This window comes from Lipotes vexillifer, unplaced genomic scaffold (genome assembly GCF_000442215.2).
Source record: "Lipotes vexillifer unplaced genomic scaffold, Lipotes_vexillifer_v1.1 scaffold477, whole genome shotgun sequence".
Taxonomy (NCBI): Eukaryota; Metazoa; Chordata; class Mammalia; order Artiodactyla; family Lipotidae; genus Lipotes; species Lipotes vexillifer.
Genome location: NW_006770652.1, coordinates 4,079,379 through 4,103,345, shown reverse-complemented (window position 1 = coordinate 4,103,345; position 23,967 = coordinate 4,079,379). Strand labels below are relative to the sequence as shown.

The window sequence follows — 23,967 nt, the reverse complement described above, 5'->3', positions numbered from 1 at the left end:
CTCTTTCCCAGATACCTGCACTGATGCTCTCTCTCCATTCAGATCGCTGGTAAATTGCCCCCTTCTCTCTGAGGCTTCCCTTAACCATGTCATATAAAATAGCATCTCCTTCACTCTCTCTCCCCTTACCCATACTTAATTTTCCTTTATACCACCCCTGACATTTATTTAAATATGCATTTAAAATATATGTGCATGTACTTGTTTATTGTCTATCTTCCACCATTAAGAGGAAAACTCCCTGAGAGTGGGGACTTTGTTCTTCTTAATGCTGGACTGGCAGGGCATGGAACAGGGCCTACCAAGTAATAGGTATTTAATAATCATGTGGAATGAATTGATCTTCCATGTACACTTTTAAGCATTTTTTGTTTTGTTTTGTTTTTTGCTTCTGTCCTCTAGAAGCATAGAGGGAAAATTATGTGTCCTTCCCTACAGTGCTGTTATAATCCTACCCAGGCTTTTAAGTAAAGATGTTTTTTATATGCGAATACACTTTCCTTACTGCAAATGCTAAACAGATGTTAATCATTATTACGAGGGATAGTTAAATGGGTCACTGTGTTTAAATCATAGGTAAAGCTAACACTTGAGTCCCAGAGGGATCCCACCAAGGTCCTCTCTGTGCAGAGGAAGCAGCTTGGGATGAGGTGGGATCAGGGTAGAGAGGAAGAGAGCCAGGCTAGGTTTTGCATTGGGAGTCCTGAAACGAAACCGGTTTTGTAAATGTAATTAAACTGTTCTACCCACTTCCCACCCACAGAAGTCAAAACACACTTTACACTTTCAAATGCTAGACTTACTCTATCAAACACACAATTTGTTTTTCAAGTCGAACTTTAAGGGTGACTTTATTATCCTCTCTTCCCACTTTAATTGTTGAATAATAAATGAAAGATTAAGCTAAATTGTTACATTTTCCCTGAAATACAGGCAGGATTTTTTCTGTCCATAATCATGATACTAAGGTGTTCTGACCCAGGTGATGGTTTTCATTCAATGTGGGGTCGGGGGAGAGGAGTAAAAAGAAATCCCATGAGGGGATGATGCAAGAGGATGAACTTACATATTAAAATAAAGTATTTTTTTCCTTTTTATCTTACAGGCCAGTCTCATCTCACATAGCCAGTTCAGAGGATGCTAATATAAACCTTGCCCACCTCTCTCAGCCCGTCTTTCTTACTCAGACAGTTTCCAAGCAGTTCCCTGATGGAGACACAATCTTCAGTTTCCAGGATGAATCGTGCCATGGCCGTCCCTCCCGGCAGATGGCCCCTCACTGTCTCACGTTTGATACTGTCCAGGACAACAGTATGTCTGATGTCTTTAGGCTTTCCTGGCACACCAAAGATGATAAACAGGCCCAGACAATCCTCTCCTATCAAGTTACAGAATTCTTCCAGCTTATCAAACCTATTTCTATTGCTGAAAGACCCCTCTGCCCTGGATTCTGGATTGGAGGGGTCACAAGGCTCAGATTCCACGGGAGGAAGAGAAGACATCTGTAGAGTCTGTACTGCCAGCTGGAGCCTTATTTGCTTATCGGATGCCCAAAAGGTCCAAATCCAGTCCACCCCGAAAAGTAAGGCTTGGTGCTTGGTCATCTTGGTGGTAGTAAGCCAGTTGTCAATGCCTTTTTCATGGCAGAAAGTAACGAAGTGGATTAAGAAGATCTCATTGAGGGCTTCCCTGGTGGCGCAGTGGTTGGGAGTCCGCCTGCCGATGCAGGGGACACGGGTTCGTGCCCCGGCAACGGGAGAGGCCACAACAGTGAGAGGCCCGGGTGCGACACAAAAAAAAAAAAAAAAAAAAAAAAAAAAAAGAAGATCTCATTGAGAGTGTTTGGAGCTGGGCATAGATTGCTCAGTGTGTCTTCAAATCCAAGATACTCCTTCAGTTTCTGGGCTGCACGGACTATGGCTCCACTGACCACCTCACAGGTGCCGAGAACCTCTTTGCCGTCCTTTAGAGCCAACTGCTGCGATGGTTTTTGCCCCGTTTTCCCTGCACCCACTCGGCACTACTTTCGCATATCAAACAGGCGAACTGTCCTTTCTCAGAGTAAGAGTTTTGCAGTGAAGTCACATCTGCTAACACGGTCCCAGTTTTCTAACTCTTCAGGGAAGCATATATACACACAGCTAAACAAACATGTAGGTCTTCCTATTGGGTGTGTTGTACTCATACAGATTGCTGCTGGTTTATTAAGTTAGAGATATTAACTTTCACAAAAAAACCATCTGTCTTTTACTTGTATTCGCTCTACTTTTAATATTTGGTAACCTCTTCTAAGACATGTTTGCTTTTCCCAAATTTTAGTTTAATTAAAAATAGTACTTAGTTCTTTAAAGAACCATACATATAGAACTCACTTCCTTCTACAACTAACTTCTCCAAACCTGTAGGCAAGTCATTTCCCTTTGCTTTTCTGATATCCCTCTGCCATGAGTCCTCATCCCCCAGCTCAGCTGTCTGTGTTTCCTTTCATACAGAAGTTTCTCAAGCAAAGGCCTCAAATTTCTATGTGTTGATACATGCTATAAATCCCACTCAAACAGATTTATGGGAGTTTGTGAACTATAAAGAGTTGGTGTTACTATTCTCTATAGCAGAAATAAAGGCTACTGGTTATTCCAAGCAAAGGAAAAGAAAGTAACAGATGATAAAAATATGAGGCAATTATCAATTGACTTTATTTCTTTTCATATGGTAATACCAGCAGTGCATAATATTTTGTAAATAAAATATATATCATCAAAAAAATTTAACCATATCACATATCATCAGTGATGTTACACTGTCCTGAATAAAGAATACCTGGCATCTATAACAGTCTCCTGGTATTTTTAACCAGGTTTGAATAACAAATTGTTTTTCAAATGGTGACACATATTCACATTAAAATAAAACACAAATACGGTAAGAGTCCAATACGGTTACCAAATAATGAATGATAGGGGGCAAAAGATTATTATTAGCATTGAAGTATTTTAGTTATGAATAAATAGTAATTTAGTATCACAGGTTCCTTGATGAAAAGCTTGGTAACTTGTTAGCTTGAAAGATCATACCACTGACATTCAAATACAGTTTATTAAGCAAGTCCACTGACATATACTGAACTACCCACCCTAAGCCAATTTGTGAAAACCTGTCTTTACCACCATTGGCTATCATGAGTAATGATGAAGCACTGAATAAAAAATAGAATATTCTTTCTAATGCCCCTAGAAAATAATAACAGCTTTTGTTGCAGCTTTCTATTTTCTTTATAAAGAATGTCTGGGACCTGTGCTACAGAAAAACATGAATTGCATTTTATCATCACAATATAGCCATTATGAAACTAATTTTGCAGGCTTTGAGTTACTGAACTCTGATTGAGACAAAATATTCAGACAAGTATTCAGCTTTTTAAAAAAAATCCCATTCACTAATAGCCTGAGAAATGTACAATTAATAACATTAGGAAGACTGTTAGTATTTTGATGTAATGATATATTTAGCAAAGAGGAAGATAAGAAGCTTAATACTGTAAAGGGCTTTGTTTTGTTTTGTTTGTTTCTTCAGAAATTATCTCTACAAAATTTGGGGGAGTTTCTGAATGCATTCAGGTTAATAGTATTTAAATGTCCCTCAAGTTCTCCCTTATGAGGTAAGAGGATCCAAGATTAAGGTTGAAATTCTTAAAAAGCTATTCAACAATTTTGTGATGTATCATCAAAGAAGGGGTATTTCATATATGCTAATTTAGTCTGAATGATCAACATCATTAAATTCCGTTTTGGAGAAAGAAAGATCATTTATGACCTCTCCAAGAACCAGCTGGTATACGAAAATTTTGATCACTGTATTTTTTTTAATGTGATCTTTTTACCATCTTCCTTATGTCACAAAATAAAAGTTCTATTTTCTATGTACTAAGTATATACATATATTTAGAAAAATATATAAAAATGGGACAATATGTAGAGGCACGTGGAGGTGTGGCTGGCATTTAGTGGGCACACTGAATGCTTAAAGAAATTCCACATGTTGATTTTGAAAGCATATAACGTCCTGCTTCAAGGGCTGCAGTGCTGTCAAAAATCATTCCCTCACTGGTTACTGCTTCCCAAATCCTCCACGCTGTGAATGTAGATGGAAACAGTATGGCAAAATACTCATATTAAATGCAACACTTTAAATATAATATATCACAGATTTTTTTTCTTTACATTAAATAGAGGAAAAACAATTACACTCTCGTTCACCAGTGTCTTATTTGTCATGGCAACTTTAGAATCGGCGCCTATTCCCTGCTTTCCATTTCCACTTCTAAATGAGAAGTGGGAACGATGAACAATATACAATCTGTTGCTTATTGTAGATACTGTGACTGTTTGAGAAATAAAGTGGAACAAAGATGAAGGGCTCCCCGTGCTCATCCAGGTGCTGCGGTCAGACATTTGAGTCTTCATCGGTGATGCTGGCGCTGGGGGAACGGGCAGCAAAATCTTTAAACATCTCGTCTTCCTTTAACATGTGCTAGAAGACAAGGAGGTGGGAGTCACACACACCGAGTGCCACGCACTCTGCACCACCCGCTCTCCACTACACATGCAGTCCTTTGGGGTCACTGTCCAACTTCTTTTTAGAAGAACGTTTGAAATTCGTTTTACAACTTACAGTTAGATTGTTGATGCCCTCGGAGAATGCGCCTATCTGTCTCACTGTCCCTTCTGAGTCTTCCATCTGCAATGAACATACCATGACATGACTACTCATTTGCAATAATTTCAAGGAAAGTACAGCGAAATGAACACAAATCTAAGAAGAAACAGTGCAAGTGGTACTGAACTGGATAGGAGCAACAGAACACTTCTGTTGCATCTCCTCCCACTAATGCAACTGGATGTTAAAGATGAGAAGAAACACTTTACTGGCACATGTAGCCTAATGCTCTGATGTTGACAATGGCACCAGCAGACCGTTAATTAGAAGGCAATATTCAGATGCATGCCCTCATACTGAAAAGGCTAAGGAGTATGAGCTGTCCATTCCTGACTTGTTTTAATACATAGATTTCCTTAATACCGAGACGGTATAACATAGGTAAAAATAGCACAGGCTTTGAAACCAGCCGGGCAGGTTAGAATGCCAGTGATTCTACCAGCTCTTCTGTCTTGTGTAAGTTACTTAACCATTCTGTGTCTCAGTTTCCTTATCTCTAAAATGAGGATAACAATACTCCCCATGTATTAGGATTACCCTGAACATTAACACGTTACGTGTTTAGGGTAGTGCCTGGGATGTAGTAAGCAATCTGTTAAGTGCTCGCTTTTATCTTATTATTATCTTTATTTGTAGGCATTTAAGGAAAATGTCTTTGGTTAGTAGACACAGTGCACAAAGTTTTCATTTAGTGTTTCAATACTGGGAGAACTTTAAAACAGGTATATAGGGCTACGTTTACCTGCTCTAACCGGTCCAAGTCGTCCTCATCATACAGGTGCATGTCCAAACCAGGCTTAAATCCTTTCTTAGATGTACCTCCTGAGGCCTGTCCCAATTCCATTGGACAAACATATTCCTCCCCATCTTCCTGTTTCTTCTTTCTCAGATTCCCAAAATTGCTGAAGGTAAGTTTCTTTGGCTTTAAAAGAAAAGCAAACAAAAACATCCAGGGACTTGATAAAATTCATATGACAAAGGACCAATAACACGTATAATTTAATTATTCACACTACAGAGAAAAGCAATTGGATGATTAAGTGGGTATAAGAAAAACAAAGGCATCCTAGGCATATGACTGACATCCAAATGTGATAAAGGATCCTTATTATGACTCTCAGAAGATTAAGCTTGTCCTCCTTATTCATACCAACTAGCTGGGTAGTCACTGTGAAAAGCAAAATATGCCAAGAGCCTTAGTTTTGATAGACCTTAATGCAATGAGATTTCTCAGGGCTGAATTCAATTTTGCAAGGTTTTCTAATCTAAGATCAGCAAAAGAAAATGGCCATTACTGTATTTTCTTTTGGGGTAAGGCTATGATTATCCTGTATGCCTGTTATGCTTCCATAACAGGACTGGTAACTGCTGAAAAGAAATCCCCTCTACTGGAGAGAGAATTTCCAGTGAGAGAAGAGAAACTCCATCTTTTCACTGGATAGTCCCTGAGACTATATGTTAAAAGGGGATGGTGATCAGGCTGACGCTGAGAATTTAAATAGAACAGAATCTCTCAGAGGTTTAAAATCTGGTACATCATTTTTTTTTTTTTCCTTGCGGTACGCGGGCCTCTCACTGTTGCAGCCTCTCCCGTTGCGGAGCACAGGCTCCGGACGCGCAGGCTCAGCGGCCATGGCTCACGGGCCCAGCCGCTCCGCGGCACGTGGGATCTTCCCAGACCGGGGCACGAACCCGTGTCCCCTGCATCGGCAGGCGGACTCTCAACCACTGCGCCACCAGGAAAGCCCCTAAATCTGGTACATCTTTTAAGGGAGAAAGGGAGCTAAAGAGGAAGTGTCGGGTAGGTAAAGTGGTTTTAAAAAAAAAAAAGTTTGTGGAGGAGCCACATTTGTGGAGGAATCAATAAACCCTACCTCTACATTCCGTTAGTTGAGATAACGGACTCAGAAGAGCTCACGGAAGAGTGATTTAAAGAAGAAAAAGTGATCTGAATTTGGTATGATCCACGAATCCAGGTAAATCTGTAGATACCCATTCTCTGCTGGTCTACTATGGATCATTTCTTTCTTTCTTTCTTTTTTTTTTTTTGCGGTACGCGGGCCTCTCACTGTTGTGGCCCGTCCTGTTGCGGAGCACAGGCTCCGGACGTGCAGGCTCAGTGGCCATGGCTCAGCGGCCCAGCCGCTCCGCAGCATGTGGGATCCTCCCGGACCGGGGCACAAACCCGTGTCCCCCGGCATCGGCAGGCGGACTCTCAACCACTGCGCCACCAGGGAAGCCCTGTGGATCATTTCTTAATTATCTTTTCCTAGCTTGCAAGGCTGGTTAATGATAAGTATGAGAAGAAATCCTCCTCTTATGCTTGATTTATCCATAGGATAACTGCAATCAATACTGGGCCCAAGTCATGGGCTTTCTGCATTGGCAAAACATCAATTATAGAAGCCAACATCAGGTTCCTTAGATTGTTAACTCTAATAAAATAAATGATTTGAGCAAAGATTCCCCCCAGAAGGAAACCTTCAAAAATGCATTTTCCTAATTACTCTTAAAGATGCATTTACCTTCAACCCATCCACAAAACTTATTAAACCTCAGAAAATGGGATAGCCAGGTAACAGTCAAAACTGAGCCTTTGCTAAAGGCAACTATTAAATGGTAGGAGCTTGAACCAACCTTCACTTTGGCAGTAGCTGTTAAAAGTACATAATCTGGTAACTCCATGGCATCCCGTTTCTGGCGTTGGGCCTCAGCACCGATCAGAAGGTTGAAATGAGTGGCCAAATGTCTTCGCAGCAGGGTCTTGCTTGGTGGGATGTTCAGTAACTGAGCCATTGTTTCCACATTAAAACGAGGTTCTAGAACCTACAGGAAAAATTAAGATTCTTTAAGACACCAGGTATCATACATGTCTGCATTGTGCTTTATAATCTGCAAAGCTCTTTCATTTAGTTATCTCCAATGGCCCTCTCAACAGCCCAGTGAGATAGACTATGGACTTTGATCTTCAATTTAAATATCTTTTCTTTGTTTTGCCTAAGCTAGTGAGAATTAGAGCTGGTCCTGACATCCAAGCATTACAAAGTTGGGGCTTCTGCCTCTCTGAAGTGGTACCTTTCGGAGCCAACTCCTTATACAACATCAACGTGCAGAAATATAGTCCGTATCTTTGCAGGGATTTTAAAACATGACCATGTGAGAGCCAGTGGCCAGATGTTATCCAACATGAAAGAGGATAATAAAAGAGAAATGGGTTTAAATCCAATCTAGAGTTATATGATATAAATAAAAAATATGGGACAGAGTACTCTGAGAGTAAAGATTCACTAGAAATGTTGCAGGAGAGTTCAGTTAGATGACTTTAGGATCATGACCAGCCAGCAGGTAAGAGCCTACTCATTAGACTAATGGAAACACAATGATAAGAAGTCGGTTTTCAATGAAAACAGAGTTTTACCATGAGCCCACCATGGACACCACTGCCTCTGAGATTGGGGGCATATTCCGCCAAGTCCACGGAGCGCAGCCACTCCATCACGCGATGATTGGTCCACTGCTGACCCTCTGATGGGGTGATGCTATTCTGTGGGAACAAACCACCACCCAGAGCTTCAGTCACTGACTATGGGGTTCCAAATATTAAACCTGCATGCTCATTCTGAAGATCCTGCCTCATGGAGCGGAGTTGTTCTACATCCCACCAAATGTTGATAGAGAAAAAGGTAACAAGGTGTTTGCTAGTTTGAATTCCCTTTTAAGGAATCTGTGTCCCAGAGTTTTAAGTTTCTTGCACACTAATAAAGCAGTGCTTTAGGAAAGGTAGTCTTTACAGTGATACTTAACTTTGGGGCTTAAGGAGGCAAGAAAATAAAATACACCCAAGAAAGGAGGAAGGAAAACTAAAACACAATCCTTGGCTTCAGTTATACAGGTAGAACCATCACGGGGGAAAAGGAAGGAATATAGGAAGACAAAGCCTAAGAAGTAAATGAGGCTGGATTTGAGGCTCTGAGGGAACCAGACGCTTTCCTTCCCTGAAGGCTCCAAGAGGAAACGGGTCTTAGTGTCTCCACACGGGCAGTCACATGCACGGGATGTGTATGCTGTGTAAACCTCAACCTCAGATGCTACCTCATCAGAGGGTCGCCTCCGCAGACAGTTTGGTTCAAAGTTATTGATCCGCAGGACCTGGATGGCCCTCTTGATACTGAGATGATGGAGCACGCTCATGACCTTCAAAGACAGTAAGTCATCCTGCAAAACAAAACAAAAAGAGGCGCTCACTGAGCAGACCTAGAGCAGGAGAACCTTCTCAGGGAAACCTCAGAAAACTCAATTAAAAGTAGAAGTGGGGCTTCCCTGGTGGCGCAGTGCTTGAGAGTCCGCCTGCCGATGCAGGAGACGCGGGTTCGTGCCCCGTTTCGGGAAGATCCCACATGCCGCGGAGCGGCTGGGCTCGTGAGCCATGGCCACTGAGCCTGCGCGTCCGGAGCCTGTGCTCCGCAAATGGGAGAGGCCACAACAGTGAGAGGCCCGCATAACGAAAGGAAAAAAAAAAAAAAAAAAAAAGTAGAAGTGCACCTCTAACAATAGGCCTCAAGGGCTTGTCAGGATTTTCAAAGCTTTTATGTAGTAACAGAACTCTTTTTCCTGTGCTGAACAAAATTTTCTCTAGAACCCCAGTATACAGTAGAAGGGAACCAAGATTCATGTTGTCCCAGCTGAGGCTGACTTCTACCTGTTTCTCTCTCTTCCACTGAGATAAGACTGTGGGACTGCACAGCTCTGAAAAACACAGTTTGAAAAGCACTCGCTAGGCCACTACAAAAGGTGACCTGCTTTGATTTGATTTGATAAAGCAGATAGCTGAGAGCAAGCAATGTTCACCGATGACCAAGAGCTGGTTTTCTGAGCTAAGGCACATCACAGTTTGGGGGAAAACCAGAAGAGTGCTCCTATTATACTATCCCCCCAGCCTCAAGAAATCTCTGGTTCTAGAATATTGTGCTTTATCTAGCAGACGCTGTGAACAGTTTTGGAAAAATTATATGTTAATCAATGCAAAGCTTCTGGTGAGAAGCAAGAGAGAAGAGAAATGAAGAAGTTATATGTAGCAACATATATCACCAGTGATTCCTTTTTTTTTTTTTTTTGCGGTACGCGGGCCTCTCACTGTTGCGGCCTCTCCCGTTGCGGAGCACAGGCTCCGGACGCGCAGGCTCAGCGGCCGTGGCTCACGGGCCCAGCCGCTCCGCGGCATGTGGGATCTTCCCGGACCGGGGCACGAACCCGTGTCCCCTGCATCGGCAGGCGGATTCTCAACCACTGCGCCACCAGGGAAGCCCACCAGTGATTCCTTTAAGGAATAACTTTCGCCAGTCTGTGGCTACTGGGAACTTTTCAAACACACCAAAACAAATTATTTTAGAAGAAGGTGATTTGGGGGAGTGGGGGGCCCGTGTCAAGATAAGCACCAATCTACTTCCAAACACGCCCAGAAAATAAACAAGGAAAACATCCATTTTAGGCACACCTTACCGAGAACACATTTCTTATACAGGAAAAAAGTTAACCTATTACAGAGATATTTTAAAAATAAAATTATAAAACAGTTTAAATCCTTAAGACTACTTACTGAGGAAAAATTATTTCCTGAATTCTTTTCTAGATTAATGTCTTAAAAACAGTGCCTGAGGATAAGTTAGAGAGGGCATTTAACATATTTTAATCTAATATTGAGACACCCATTCAAAACATTTCCACGTGGGTTATGCATAATGTTTACAATGTAAATAAAATGTTCATTATTTTAGTTTAAGGGATGTTAAAAGTAGGGATTTCTTTTAACTCAAGACACGCATTTTTGAGGGGGGATTTTAAAAAATCTTTTAAGTAACTTTAGATTTACAGAAGAGTTGCCAAAGATAGTACAGAGTCCCACAGACCCTTCACCCAGCTTCTTCTAATGTTAACACCTTATATAACCACGATATTCAGCAAAACTAAAAAATTAACACAGACAATAATAAAATTCAATTAAACCTAAGTTTTATTCAGATTTCACCAGTTTTTCTACTAGGTCCTTTTTCTGACCCAGGATCCCATCCAGGATACCAATTTCAAACAGACTTTTTGTGACTTAGGATTTCCGGGGTCAAATTTTCTAAGGTAATTTATTCTTTTATAGCCACAAAGGTTATACATTTGCCTTTTGTGATTTTCAGCCTTAATTTGCTCACATTCCCACAGGAACATACCCATACCTAGATAGGCAGGCAAACAGGCACAAAGGCTCTATGACTTCCTACTACTTGGCTAAGTTACCCAATTTCTCAATTCTTTTGTTTCCTCATCTGAAAGCTGGGGATAATGGAGTGCTAAGTCAAGGACTGCTGAGAACTGAGTATTAATTATGAGTAAAGTGTTTGAAAGAGTGTCTGGCACACAGTAAGTATGCAACATGCTACATGCTGGTGTTATTTTACCTTCAGTCTACATGATGTGCCCACCACGGTTCAGACTGTGGTTCAGGGATGGAGAAGAAAATGAGCTGAACCCCAAATTTCTTTGATACTGAAAAATTCCTAAATAAGTTAAGTTAGCTGTTTGAAACTTTCAACTTATTTTAAAAAGATACTTGTGGTAGTTGAATCCACAAAAGGCCGTTTAAATAAAAGCATCTTAGGCAGAACACTCCTAGTACCATGGAGTCTAGAAACAGTTCTCCCGGAACCCATCTCTCCCCACTGTCGTAAAGTAGGGAAAAGTCCTTCTACCCATTGGACAGAGGCTAAAAATATGAAACAGTAATGAAGGAATGAAAGTGAAGGCCTATCTCTGCTTTACTCCAGTAACTCCAGCAGAACTGGGGTGAAGTGAGACGGGCTGGGGGTTTCAGGAAACAGCGCTCAAAAGTGGAAGGGAAGGGAAAAGAAAGTCCCAGTGGATGACAAGTCCCAGCCTTTCGAGTGGTCACTGCTTATAGGAACATATCCCTTAGAAACTGCCAGGGCTGCAAAATTCTACATTCTCTCATTTTCAACATTTTTATATAATTCACAGAGCATAAACTTCACCCATTCAAAGTGTACGCTTCAAAGTCTATGTTATTGAATGTATACAAAATCAACTGTCTGGATAACTTAGTTTCAATTAGGTTTCACGTAGCTTAAATCAGGATTTCAAAATTTCCCAAGGCTATTGCAATCACCAAATCCTACAACTTCAACTTAGAAAAATATGCCTGCCCCTCTCCTCAAGTTAAAACAACCCCTTCAAACTCCAGCGGAATCACTGTGAAAACACTGTATTTTGTTTACCCTATTTCTGTGTTTTTCAGAGAAAAACAGTCTTATCCCCCCCAAACCCCAGGAGTGAGTTACTTACAACAGTCATGTAATGAAGCATTCGACCATCTACCCGTCCTTCATCAAATTGGGTCTTGTATTGGGGGAGACCAATATCATCCAACCATCCTAAGGATAGAAATGAGTGTCATTAATGAGCCACAGAACACCCATTCTTGTGATGAAAAAGAGAAAACCATAATTCAAAAAGAGACATGTACCACAATGTTCACTGCAGCACTGTTTACAATAGCCAGGACATGGAACCAACCTAAATGTCCATCCACAGATGAATGGATAAAGAAGATGTGGCACATATATACAATGGAATATTACCCAGCCATAAAAGGAAATGAAATTGAGTTATTTGTAGTGAGGTGGATGGACCTAGAGTCTGTCATACAGAGTGAAGTAAGTCAGAAAGAGAAAAACAAATACCGTCTGCTAACGCATATATATGGAATCTAAAAAAAAAAAAAAAAAAATGGTACTGATGAACCTAGTTGCAGGGCAGGAATAAAGAGGTAGACATAGAGAGTGGACTTGAGGACATAGGGTGGGAGGGGGAAGCTGGGGCGAAGTGAGAGTAGCATCGACATATATACACTACAGAATGTAAAAAAGTTGGCTGGTGGGAAGCAGCAGCATAGCATAGGGAGATCAGCTCGGTGCTTTGTGATGACCTAGAGGGGTGGGATAGGGAGGATGGGAGGGAGGCTCAAGAGGGAGGGGATATGGGGACATGTGTATGCATATGGCTGATTCGCTTTGTTGTGCAACAGAAACTAACACACTATGTGAAGCAATTATACTCCAATAAAGATCTATTAAAAAAACCAAAAAACCAAAACAAAACAACAAAAAAGAAAAAGCAGCTATATGTGTATATGTGTGTGTGTGTGTGTGTGTGTGTGTGTGTGTGTGTGTATGTGTGTATAAAATTCATTCATTCACTCATTCATGAATTTAAAACCTCTTACTAGTGACCCAGTTGAAATCCAGCTTTCCATGATTGGTTTCTTCTTCGGACCCCAGGGCTTGCAGTGCCAGCTGGAGTTTCTTTCGATGAAGTAAATGCTTGATTCCAAGTTCCTGAATTAATAAAAAGAAACACTGGCATTACAACTCTGTCAACATGGGCTGGATGCCACTGGCAAAGGATGCAAATTCCTCGAAAATCAAGCCAGCATTGAAGACCCAATAATTACATTAAATCAGAATACTAGCCCAGGCTGTAAAATGTTGCTGAACAAAAGGCCCCTAGAAAGACCACTGCCATTGTTTTAGTGGTATGTTAGATACTCCCCACTAGCCTCCTTCCTTTGCGAGATAGGAACTGTAGCATGCATAACAGAAATTCTACCCTTATTTTGTACTAAATGTTTTGTACTAAATGGGAAGAAACGTTAGATAGCTGGACATTAAGTGTAGGGCTCTTTTCTTCCCTTTTGCAAAGTGAAATTGAATTGCATATATTACACTGAGAAGACGGACCAATGATAAAACCACAGAATGGTTTTGAGAAATATGAACTGAAACTTTATTATTATGTCTATATAATTATTTTTTCATTAAAATGCCCAGTGGCTTAAGTGTTTCATAAGGAATCATTAAGACCAGGTCCTCCCCCTTTAAGTCCATGAGATAAAATAAGCATGAAGCAGGAAACTCAAACTTTTTCCAGAATACTTACTAGCTCTACCCACTCCCCTTTTTGGAATATAAAACAAATCTACATTCATATTCCTCTCTCTCTCTCTCTCTCCATTGTGCAAACAAAATAGAGAAGCATTCACCTTCTCTAGATCTTGTTGAGAAGCCTGCAAAAGTGTTTGGCCAGATGCAATCCAGCGCTTGCCAGAGTTCAGGTAGGACCCCAAGCCCTGTTCCACAAGCCAATTGCAAACCTGTTCCTTGGTCCACTTGGCAAATGGCATATCCAAGTCACTACAGGAAAATGAACAATCGCATGAAAAACAATTAAAAGCCAATCCACTAAGTTACCATCAGGGCTGAACAACTGCATATTCAACAGACATGGAGATTCCCTGGTGATACACATTTGACTATGGGAAGCCTAATTTTTAGTACATATTTGGTGGAGTAAGTGATACTGGAGATGAAAGCTACCTTGTAAGACGACAGTCTTCATGTCAAACAAAACCACTAAAGATTCATCATGATTTAACATGTTTTATAGAAGAAGACTGAGTTAAACCAACAGCTCAAGTTATTATACTACTTTCAACTAATGTTGTTTAAAGATTGAATTAACAATGAGAAAACACTAGGCCAGACTGAAAGAAACTCACGTCTAATTTGAATTAACTTTAGCAGAATTACGGTTTCTCTCCAGATGGCAGTCAATGAGAAGGGGGCAATATGCCATCACTGAGTATGAGAAAGTACAATCAAAGCAAATTTCTGCTTTCTTTTACTATTTTTTTAATTAATTATTTTTTTTCTATCAAAGTATAGTTGACTTACAATGTTGTGTTAGTTTCTTTTACTGTTTTTTACAAGTAGTGCTCCTGTTTGGGAAAAAAATGTGGCAATGAACAAAATTTTTCTTTTTTAAACAGCACAAGCAAGTTCTCTACTGTGTACAAAGAGAACATATGGCAAATGAGACTGTTTGGTATTTTAAGAAGGCCAAAGAGAGTTTCCTCCTTGATGAAACTTGTGCCCAGCATTCTGCCTGGGTGGGAAGGACCATGTGTAAAAGGTTTCCAGCCCATTGTCATCTTAAAAGATTTAGTATCAATGATTTGTGCTATATATTTGCCAACTACACCCTCTTTTATGTTGAGCAAATCAACATAGCAGTTCCAAACGAGCCCTAAACTGTGATAAGGGTGTAGGAAAAGTTCTTAGAGTCTTAATAGATAAAAACATGACACAGTCTTGATAAATTGAAGAATTCGGATAGAATGTATGTCTTTTAAGTGTTTTCACAGACTGTATCAATTACTAATGTTTACTGAACAGTTATTATTTGCCAGATACTTAACACACGTTAACTCATTTAATTGTCACAATCATCTTTTGGGGTAAGTACTAATTCATACTATGGGAAACAGAGGCGCAGAGCATGGAAGTAATTGCTCAAGGTCACTCGGCTTGTAGGAAGCGGTGAAGCCAGAAATCAGGTCCAAGCAGTCTGTCTCTAGAACCTATTCTTTTTTTTTTTAAATGTAAAGTACAGGTGAGTTACAGTGTTGTGTTAATTTCCAGTGTACAGCAAAGTAATTCAGGTATACATATATATCTATATATATATTACTTTTTCATATTCGTTTCCATTCTGGTTTATTACAGGCTGTTGAATATGGTTCCCTGTGCTACACAGTAGGACCCTGTTGTTTATCCATCCTATATATAATGGTTTGCATCCGCTAATCCCAAACTCCCAATCCATTCCTCCCCCGCCTCCCCTCCCCCTTGGCAACCACAAGTCTGTAGAACCTACTCTTAACCACTATGCTATCTGATCTTTCCAGAGCTATGCTTTAGAGTACTAATAACTGTTTCTATGTAAAATTTAAGTCCACGAGCCATTCTAGTACAGATGCTGCTGATACTTTAGCTCTGGGTCCTCACCTAGCTCACAGAGCCCTCATCTTCTGTACAGTTTTTCACCAACCACAGCCGAATTGCACTGCTCTAAAGATGATGGAGCCTTCCACAAGGCACAGCAGTAAGCAATGGATTTGACTGTCTAATCCAGGGTCAATACTAACACCACAGGTGTTCACGAGACCTTGATGCTTGGGTAGAGATGCAAAAGCCATTCGTTTGACTGTTCTTACCTGTTAGATTGTCCCAAATCTCGAGACCAACCCAGTCGGGGTCCTGCAGTTGCCCTTGTCCCTCCTCTTTTGAATTCAGGCTCAGACATGTCATCTGGGTTAAATGTAGTTGACTGACTTCTCCTAAGTCTGAAAAGAAGACACAACACATTAGACCTAAGGAAGCCTTCGACTTTAATCAGAACATTTTTGCGGTAAGCGGGCCTCTCACTGCCGTGGCCTCTCCTGTTGAGGAGCACAGGCTCCGGATGTGCAGGCTCAGCGGCCATGGCCCACGGGCCCAGCCGCTACGCGGCATGTGGGATCCTCCCGGACCGGGGCACGAACCTGCGTCCCCTGCATCGGCAGGCGGACTCTCGACCACTGCGCCACCAGGGAAGCCCAAATCAGAGCATTTAAACTGACGCTTACGTATGGTTAGCACAGACATTCAGATTTAAACTTTAACTGAGATTCAATGAGTTAATGAATCCCAAATCACAATCTCCATCCATAAAAGGATCACAAAAGCCTTACAATTTCGTAACTATTTTCAGCCAATTTTCCATTTATTCCTACATTTGAGCCACATATAAGACAAAGCTCTGTTACTTACTTTCCAAAGAGTCTCATGATTCCCCTAGATTTCTTTTTGGAACCTGGCGATGGTGGCGATATCTGGAAGGGACTGCTCCCCTGTGAATCTTTTGGGTGAGACGATACGCCAGCCAGATCTAAGTGCTCGGGTGTCTCCTTCTCTGTTTCAGCTATTCCAAGAACAGAATACAAACTTGGTGAATTTTAAAGTATGGAATGAACATGACTAGATGTTAACCTCCTTGGTTTAAGCAACTGTTAAGAATTCTTCGTCTGTTGGTTTATAAACCAGTGACTTACAAAGAACCCTGCAAATATTAAAAATGGAACACAAATCTATGTTCCACTCTACAGGCTACTCTATTGTGTACCAAGTTCATTAACTTACAAATTACAACTTCTTCGAGATTCGAAGGTGGGACAGGATAACCATATTCTTTCCTTGACTGATCTGAATTCGTAATGAAATTATACTCAGTCTTGCTACAGCACTTGGTACTGTTGACTACCTCCTCCAAAACTGTCAACTCCTTTAGCTTCCTGACATGACATGCTCCTAGATCTGTCATCTGAAAGTTTCTTTGCTGTACCACTGTTTTCTCTTCTTCTTCCACTCCAAGATTCTGTCCTGGGTTCCCTCTGCAGGATCTTTCGACAAGCTCACGCACTCTATGCTCAGCACGAAATGATGGCTTTGCTCATTTATAAGCAGCTGGTATCAGAATCTCTGAGCCTAATAATCTCTCTCCCCAGCTTCAGTATCTGAATGTCTGTGGATATTCCCAATTTGATGTGCCAGGGATATCTTGGACTCAACAAATCCATCCAATTTTCCTGAGAGTCTTCTCTTACATTTTTGTATTTCATATTGCAAATACTAGCTCATTTTCTCCCTGTTATTCCAGTCCAAACTCTTTGTCATTTTCTTTTCATTCCCTCCTTTCCTTTGGCATTTACATCAAATTGTTTACCAAGTTCTGGCAATTCTTTATATAAGAAATGTATTCCTATTTATAATGTAATGTTTCAGACACTGAGAGAAGAATGAACTGGGTCTTCATAAATTTTTCATTTGATATAAATCAATGCCAGTTGATTCTGCCATAAAACAATAACATCCAAGTCTGCTACTCTCAGACCTCCTAGCATCAACTATCCTAGTTCTTTTAGCTGTCTTTTAACAGACGATCCCACACTAGCAAACACAAGGAATGCTGTTTCCTCAACGTGAGAATGTGCACTTTTATACAGCAAAGTAAAAGTTGTACAAAAACCACAGGGACAGTGTTTCAGCAAGATCCAAAAGTTGCAGAGGCTGACTTTTCTATGAAGCAGAGCTGTGATTATAGGTTATGGTAAGCAGCATTTGCCTCTTAGCGTTGACAAGGTATTTCTTCTAAGAAAGATGCAAAAACATTTGAAAATAGTTGTCTGAAGAGATCATTTTTATTCACCCTGTGTTCATTCTGGACATTTAAGGGTAGAGAGAGAGAGAGAAGTCACCTTTGCTGATCTACATGAATACCTCTGTGGATATCTATACAAGGTAATAGGACATATTGGGGAAACCCAAAAGAACATTTCCATTCAAACCCTACAGCCATGACGGTTACAGGTGTCCCTGAAAATGGTGCCCAGCCCACCTTTATTTTAAAAGCATCCTGTTTTTATTTTTATTTTGAGGATTTCCCCCCCTACTGTATTCTGCCCTTTAAAGAGGAAAACTGAGCTTCCCCTCTCCTAAAATCGCTTTGGGGGTGACTCCTCAGATATCGCATAAAGTTACCTCTGCTCTCACTAAATGTCACCCGCATCTTCAAAGCAATAACGCGTCAGAAGAATGTTCCCCTAAGAGAAGTCAGTCTAAAATGAACGTTTTCAATGTCTTCCACAGACCTGTTTGGCTAAAAACATTTCTTTCTGGAGGCTGGGGAAACATAACCATGGAGAAGGAGTCGCAAGGCCCTGCGAGTTAGTGTGATGTGATATGTGCTTCGGGGTGAAGGAGCTGGATTTATGACACCAGGGCACTCCTGCCCTGCACTCGGTCGGCCACTGGGCACATCTAGGTCCTTGCAGAGCTGCTTGCAAGGTGCCATTAGCATGGGTTACAGCAGCGTTTAGGCTTGGAAGCAAAGGCTCTATAGAGAGTCCTTTTGAGCGGAAGGTGGAAGGAACACTCTGGAGTAGAGGACTCCATTTTCTGATGCTGCCAGCTCACTTTCTAGAGATGACAGATGCCAAAGAGCAGGGATTAGCTCGGTTGGGAGCGAGGCGCTGGCGAAGGAGGCATGCAGGGGTACGGTACCTAAGGTGGGTGCACTGGCACTTCGTTTACGATCTTCAGAAATCCCAACAATGCACACAATCACACGCAGCCCAATGGAGAGAACACAGGGGAATGACAAAAATGAAACACAGATCAAACTCCTACTCATAAAATACACACAGTGGGAGGGAAGGCGGGCACCGCACTGTGCTTCCGACGCTACACACAGACTCCATTAGCAGTGTCAATATGGGGTTAATTTTATCCTCTTTCGGAATAGATGGGAAACTGCTTATAATGACGTCAGAGAGAATCACGGTTTTTGGTCTTTCCTCTAAGTTTACACCCAGAACAGACAGCAGGGTGAGAAAGTCCACACTATCTTTACCTCTGAATTAAGCCCATGGAAGCATTTTTTGCTAACTTTTCCCCCAAGTCATTCACCGTCATTTCTGAGAAAGAGAAATGTACAAATAGATGAATAGGGGAAAGATTGATCTTTGCCTCATTCTGGAAGAATTAAGGCAAAGGCATTTTGGCCACACATACCCAAGTTTGGCGCACTTGCTGTCCTCTTGTTACTTTTGATTTTAAAAAAGCCACGACCAAAGGAAGATCTGGTTTTTCGAGTGCCAAAGGGATTGTCATCCACAGAGGCATCATGTCCCGGAGCTTTGTGAGGGAGGCTCCCAAATGGGCTACTTTCTACCAGAGCTTTAGTCTGAAAGAGAAGTGATAATAAGTGTGACACAGCACGAATGTGCATCATTATTAGTACATGCCCGGCACAGTACTAAATATGTTACACACATGATTTTATTTAAAAGAATAACTGAACTAACAAATTGATTACGAATGTCACATGCCTTGTTAGAAGTTAAAAAAGGTCAGTTCTGAAAGCTACGTAAGGAACAACAACAAAGACATGTTCATCACTAATTTTAATCCATGTATTTAGGGCTTTAAATATTTAGGATAGATTTAGACATTCTCAAATTTTATTTTATTTGCCTCACAGACATGGAGATAAAATATTATGTAAGTAGCAGTAGATTTCCTACTTTTCTATCATTTATGACAAAGATTTGGCTATGATATCGTTCTCAGTCTTTATAACTACATTGGTAGAAGCCCAATATAATGTAATTATTCTATAAAGTAGGCATTAGTCCCAAGCTTCTACTCCAGTTATTTTAAATATTCCTCTCAAAGAATTAATAATAAAATGAAAGCAAAATCAGCAACTGCTTAAAATATATATTTTTTGAAACAGGATTCTGGGTTATATTCACATCTTGCCTGTGAGTTACCAAACATGGATCACCGGTTTCAAAGACTGTGATATGTTCAGATATGCTTAACTAAACCCACTAAAATTAAATTTTTCTTGATTGATTCAGAAGCCACTTCAGATCTTTATAATATCTCAGGATCTTTTTCAAGAACTTCAATTGTGATTTTTAAATACAGGCATACCTCATTTTATTGCGTCTCGCTTTATTGTGCCTCGTAGATATTGTGTTTTTACAAACTGAAAGTTTGTGGCAACCCTGCATTGGTGCCATTTTTCCAAGAGCATTTGCTCATTTTGTGTCCCTATGTCACATTCTGGTAATTCTCACAATATTTCAAACTTTTTCATTATCATTATATGGAGATCTGTGACATGACTTTTGATGTTACTATTGCAAAAAGATTACAACTTGCTTAAGGCTCAGATGAGAGTTAGCATTTTTTAGCAATAAAGCACTTTTTAATGAAGGTATGTACATTGTTTTTTTTTACACATACAGCTACCGCAGATGTAACAGACTACAGTATAGTGTAAACATAACTTTTATATGCACTGGGAAACCAAAAAATTTGTGTGACTCACTTTATTGCAACATTGATTTTATTGCAATATTTGCATTATTATGGTGGCCTGGACCTGCACCTGCAATATCTCCGAGGTATGCCTGTAGCTCATTTTTTAGCTTTTTGGTTATTTGAATTGGCAGTTATAGTAACATGGTCTCATACTGTTTTAGTACTATCCAAGGATTCTTTTGTTTGCATGTTCTCATTTCTTGAACATCTCTTGTCCTCTCTTTCTTTTTTGCAGAAGTGGAGAGAAGGGTGAGGGGATACAGGCTTTTATGGTGGTTATTTTCCTCTATATATCTACCATTCATAGTAACTAAAAATGTACAAATGCCACAATGTAGTGGTACTGTTATCTATGTCTTAATGCTGATGCCAAAATCATTTCACACCACTTGTTGAATTAGCAAGACAAAAAGAACAACGGCTTGAATTACAGCTGTGTCCACTGTCTGGGTTTTGTCAGTTATACCTATATCACGACTCAAGGCACTAAGAGCCAACAGTCAAGGGACTGCATCTGGGGATAGTATGTCTAGCAGACTGTGACCTGTGCAAGGTTAATGACCGAAGAGCAGACGAAAGAAGAACCAGAGCCCATGCTGATGATGCGTTTAAAAATACCAGAATGTTAGCTGTAGATGAACAGTGGCTATATAAAATAAACAGCTGGGGGGACTTCCCTGGTGGCGCAGTGGTTAAGAGTCCGCCTGCTGATGCAGGGGACATGGGTTCGAGCCCTGGTCTAGGAAGATCCCACATACCACGGAGCAACTAAGCCTGTGTGCCACAACTACTGAGCCTGCACTCTAGAGCCCATGAGCCACAACTACTGACGTCCATGCTCCTAAAGCCTGTGCTCCGCAACAAGAGAAGCCACCACAATGAGAAGCCCCTCACACTACAATGAAGAGTGGCCCCCGCTCACTGCAACTAGACAAAGCCTGTGCGCAGCAATGAAGACACAATGCAACCAAAAATAAATTTTAAAAATAAAAATAAATAAAATAAACAGCTGGTGATCTTTCTAAGAAGGGCTTTTTGTGAAGTCTAAGGAAGGCCGGGTATGGTCATTATGATCATCAAATAGCGTGAATGAGAGTTTGGGGCTTTGTTTTTGTTTTTTTCAATAACTTACTGAGGTGAAAGTCATATAACATAAAAGTAACTATTTTAATATTCTTTTTCCCTTTTTTTTTTTTTTAAACCCCACATTTGTTTATTTATTTATTTTTGGCTGTGTTGGGTCTTTGTTTCTGTGCGAGGGCTTTCTCTAGTTGTGGCAAGCGGGGGCCACTTTTCATCGCGGTGCGCGGGCCTCTCCTCTTATTGCGGAGCACAGGCTCCAGACACGCAGGCTCAGTAGTTGTGGCTCACGGGCCTAGTTGCTCCGCGGCATGTGGGATCTTCCCAGACCAAGGCTCAAACCAGTGTCCCCTGCATTAGCAGGCAGATTCTCAACCACTGCGCCACCAGGGAAGCCCCAAAAGTAACTATTTTAAAGTGAGCAATTCTGTGGCATTTATCACATTCACAGTGTTGTGCAACCAACACCTCTATCTAGTTCCAAAACATTTCCATCATTCTAAAGTAAAACTTACTCACTAAGCAGTTTCTCCCCACTCCTCTCTCGCCGACCTCTGGCAACCATCAGTCTGTGTTCTATCTCTATGGACTTACTTATTCTAGTATTTCACATAGATGGATTCATGTCATATGTGATCTTTTGTGTTGGGCTTCATTCATTTGGCATGTTTTGCAGATTCTGAGAGTTTTGGTTTATAGGAGACATTTAAGCAGTCTTACGTATTACGTATTAAGCAGTCTTATGTATTATGTATTAAGAAGTCTACTATGTATATTACAACTCCCAAACATTTTCACATTGCAATCTGGACATAAAAGTTACCTCTGAAGGCTTCGGAATAGACTCCTTTTCCTGTTCAAAACAACAACAGTATTTAAGATTGTTATAGAATCCTTTACCTAGTCAGAATTTCTCACATATATATAATTCAACAAATTAAAATCAATTTACATCTATTCCTAAGCTACAAAATCTCACCTTCATTTATTTCCTACAATGTTTTATTAAAGTCTCTACTTTGGGCTTTACTTCCAATCTTTTATACTCATATTTCTTAATATTGATCATTAACTACGGTATCTAATAATTTTCCATTATTGAAACCACAAACGGGAAAAGATGAAGATCCCTAAGTGTTTTCTTCTCAGGGTAACAGACAGAAAAAACACAGGACCAACCCCGTCTGATGACTCTTTCTTCAAATTGCCCAGGCTGCTAGACTTCTGCAGACTTGAAGTTCTAAAAATAACAATAATAACAATTATGATTAATAATAAGTGGCTCTGGTGTCCCTGTTTCTAAGTAGAATGCCTTGGAAAGAAGCTAAGATTGTATGTGAGTGGAAACCTGGAAATAAAAGAAAATCTGGATTTAGGCAGTCACTTATGTGCTTAAGTAAATTATAATGTTCAGTTCTTTTAAAAGCAGGGGTGGTTAATGGCCCTGCCAATAACTCTAAATGTTCTGCACATGTCAGAAGAGCTGGAAAAACACTTAGGACTATCCTGTGATGTCAATATTTGAAAATAAACCAGTGTTTTCCATGGACTAGTGGCGTATCCGTTGCAAATACACATTCACACCAGGGACTTTTAAAATACTCGTGTACTTTTTATATATAATCCTCCTAATGAAAATACAGGACAGAAGTTTTACTTTCCAATTTACAAAGGAATCAATTTTCTGAGTCTGGCAAAGCACTTCATTTTACAGTTCTAATCAAGCATCATAGAGGAATCCCTATTGTTGCCTATAATAACTCACTTACAATCCTAGTAAAGGCAGAGTGACAGTGTGAACATCTGGAGAGCCTGTCTCTTTCACATAAGTAGCATTCAATTATACGGAGCTGGTGTTACTCAAAAACTGAAGGCAGGAGTATGTGACCAGTTTAAAAACAGAGGGAAAAAAGTAACATCTTTGCTCTAAGACACAGAATAATATACTACACCAACAAAACCTTTAAAAGGCATTTCTCATGTATTTGTGTGTAAATAAGTTGCTAGAAATGTCGACTACCAAATACAGTAAAAGATAATGGAGAGCAAAGAAAAGATCTCATCTTTGAGTACTGCTCTGAAAATAGATTTTCCTAATGTAATACAGACATTAACTTGGATAAACTTAGCTATTAGGTCAGCTTATTAAGTTGAAAGTGCAAAAAACCAGGGCAGCCCTGCCAGCCATCGCATCATTCTCTGCGATGCTTTTCCGATACACTTATATCCAGAATATAAGTCAGTACAAAAATGACATCAAAAGCACTGAACTTCAAATGAAAACTGATGAAGAAAGCCTAAGACGGCAGAAACCTGGCACGAGATAATGGTAAAGGAGCCAGTG

At 40.4% G+C, this 23,967-nt stretch overlaps 2 protein-coding genes across 4 annotated transcripts in view; both read right to left on the bottom strand.

The window, feature by feature from the left end:
- Nucleotides 1–1,130: 1,130 nt before the first annotated feature.
- On the bottom strand, nt 1,131–4,271 carry REP15 (RAB15 effector protein). Its single transcript, XM_007446311.1, has 3 exons — nt 4,242–4,271; nt 1,841–2,020; nt 1,131–1,685 (listed from the first exon to the last, which is right to left on the bottom strand). The coding sequence occupies exons 1-3, from the start codon at nt 4,269–4,271 to the stop codon at nt 1,131–1,133; spliced, it is 765 nt and encodes a 254-aa protein (XP_007446373.1).
- Nucleotides 4,272–4,440: 169 nt separating this feature from the next.
- The window catches only part of PPFIBP1 (PPFIB scaffold protein 1), a 70,773-nt gene continuing 51,246 nt past the window's right edge, over nt 4,441–23,967 (bottom strand). For 2 of the 3 annotated variants that reach the window (XM_007446295.1, XM_007446293.1), the window contains 14 exons: nt 22,803–22,863; nt 22,447–22,476; nt 19,224–19,395; nt 16,425–16,575; nt 15,830–15,958; nt 13,817–13,967; nt 13,001–13,112; nt 12,061–12,149; nt 8,806–8,928; nt 8,132–8,257; nt 7,351–7,539; nt 5,456–5,635; nt 4,669–4,734; nt 4,441–4,527 (listed from right to left, as the gene is read on the bottom strand). In XM_007446295.1, the coding sequence (XP_007446357.1) occupies nt 4,441–4,527; nt 4,669–4,734; nt 5,456–5,635; nt 7,351–7,539; nt 8,132–8,257; nt 8,806–8,928; nt 12,061–12,149; nt 13,001–13,112; nt 13,817–13,967; nt 15,830–15,958; nt 16,425–16,575; nt 19,224–19,395; nt 22,447–22,476; nt 22,803–22,863 (1,666 nt within the window). Of the gene's footprint in view, nt 4,528–4,668; nt 4,735–5,455; nt 5,636–7,350; nt 7,540–8,131; nt 8,258–8,805; nt 8,929–12,060; nt 12,150–13,000; nt 13,113–13,816; nt 13,968–15,829; nt 15,959–16,424; nt 16,576–18,713; nt 18,747–19,223; nt 19,396–22,446; nt 22,477–22,802; nt 22,864–23,967 lie in introns of all 3 variants that reach the window. The other variant, XM_007446294.1, reaches the window with a different exon arrangement.

Excerpts from the sequence above, each read along its gene's own strand:
- REP15 (XM_007446311.1), bottom strand. The coding sequence starts at position 4,271 with ATGACAAATAAGACACTGGTGAACGAGAGT. Across the intron at positions 2,021-4,241 it reads AGACACTGGTGAACGAGAGT|TGCCGAGTGGGTGCAGGGAA; the intron begins GTAATTGTTTTT and ends ATGCGAAAGTAG. Across the intron at positions 1,686-1,840 it reads ATCTATGCCCAGCTCCAAAC|GCCCTCAATGAGATCTTCTT; the intron begins ACTCTCAATGAG and ends GCCACCAGGGAA.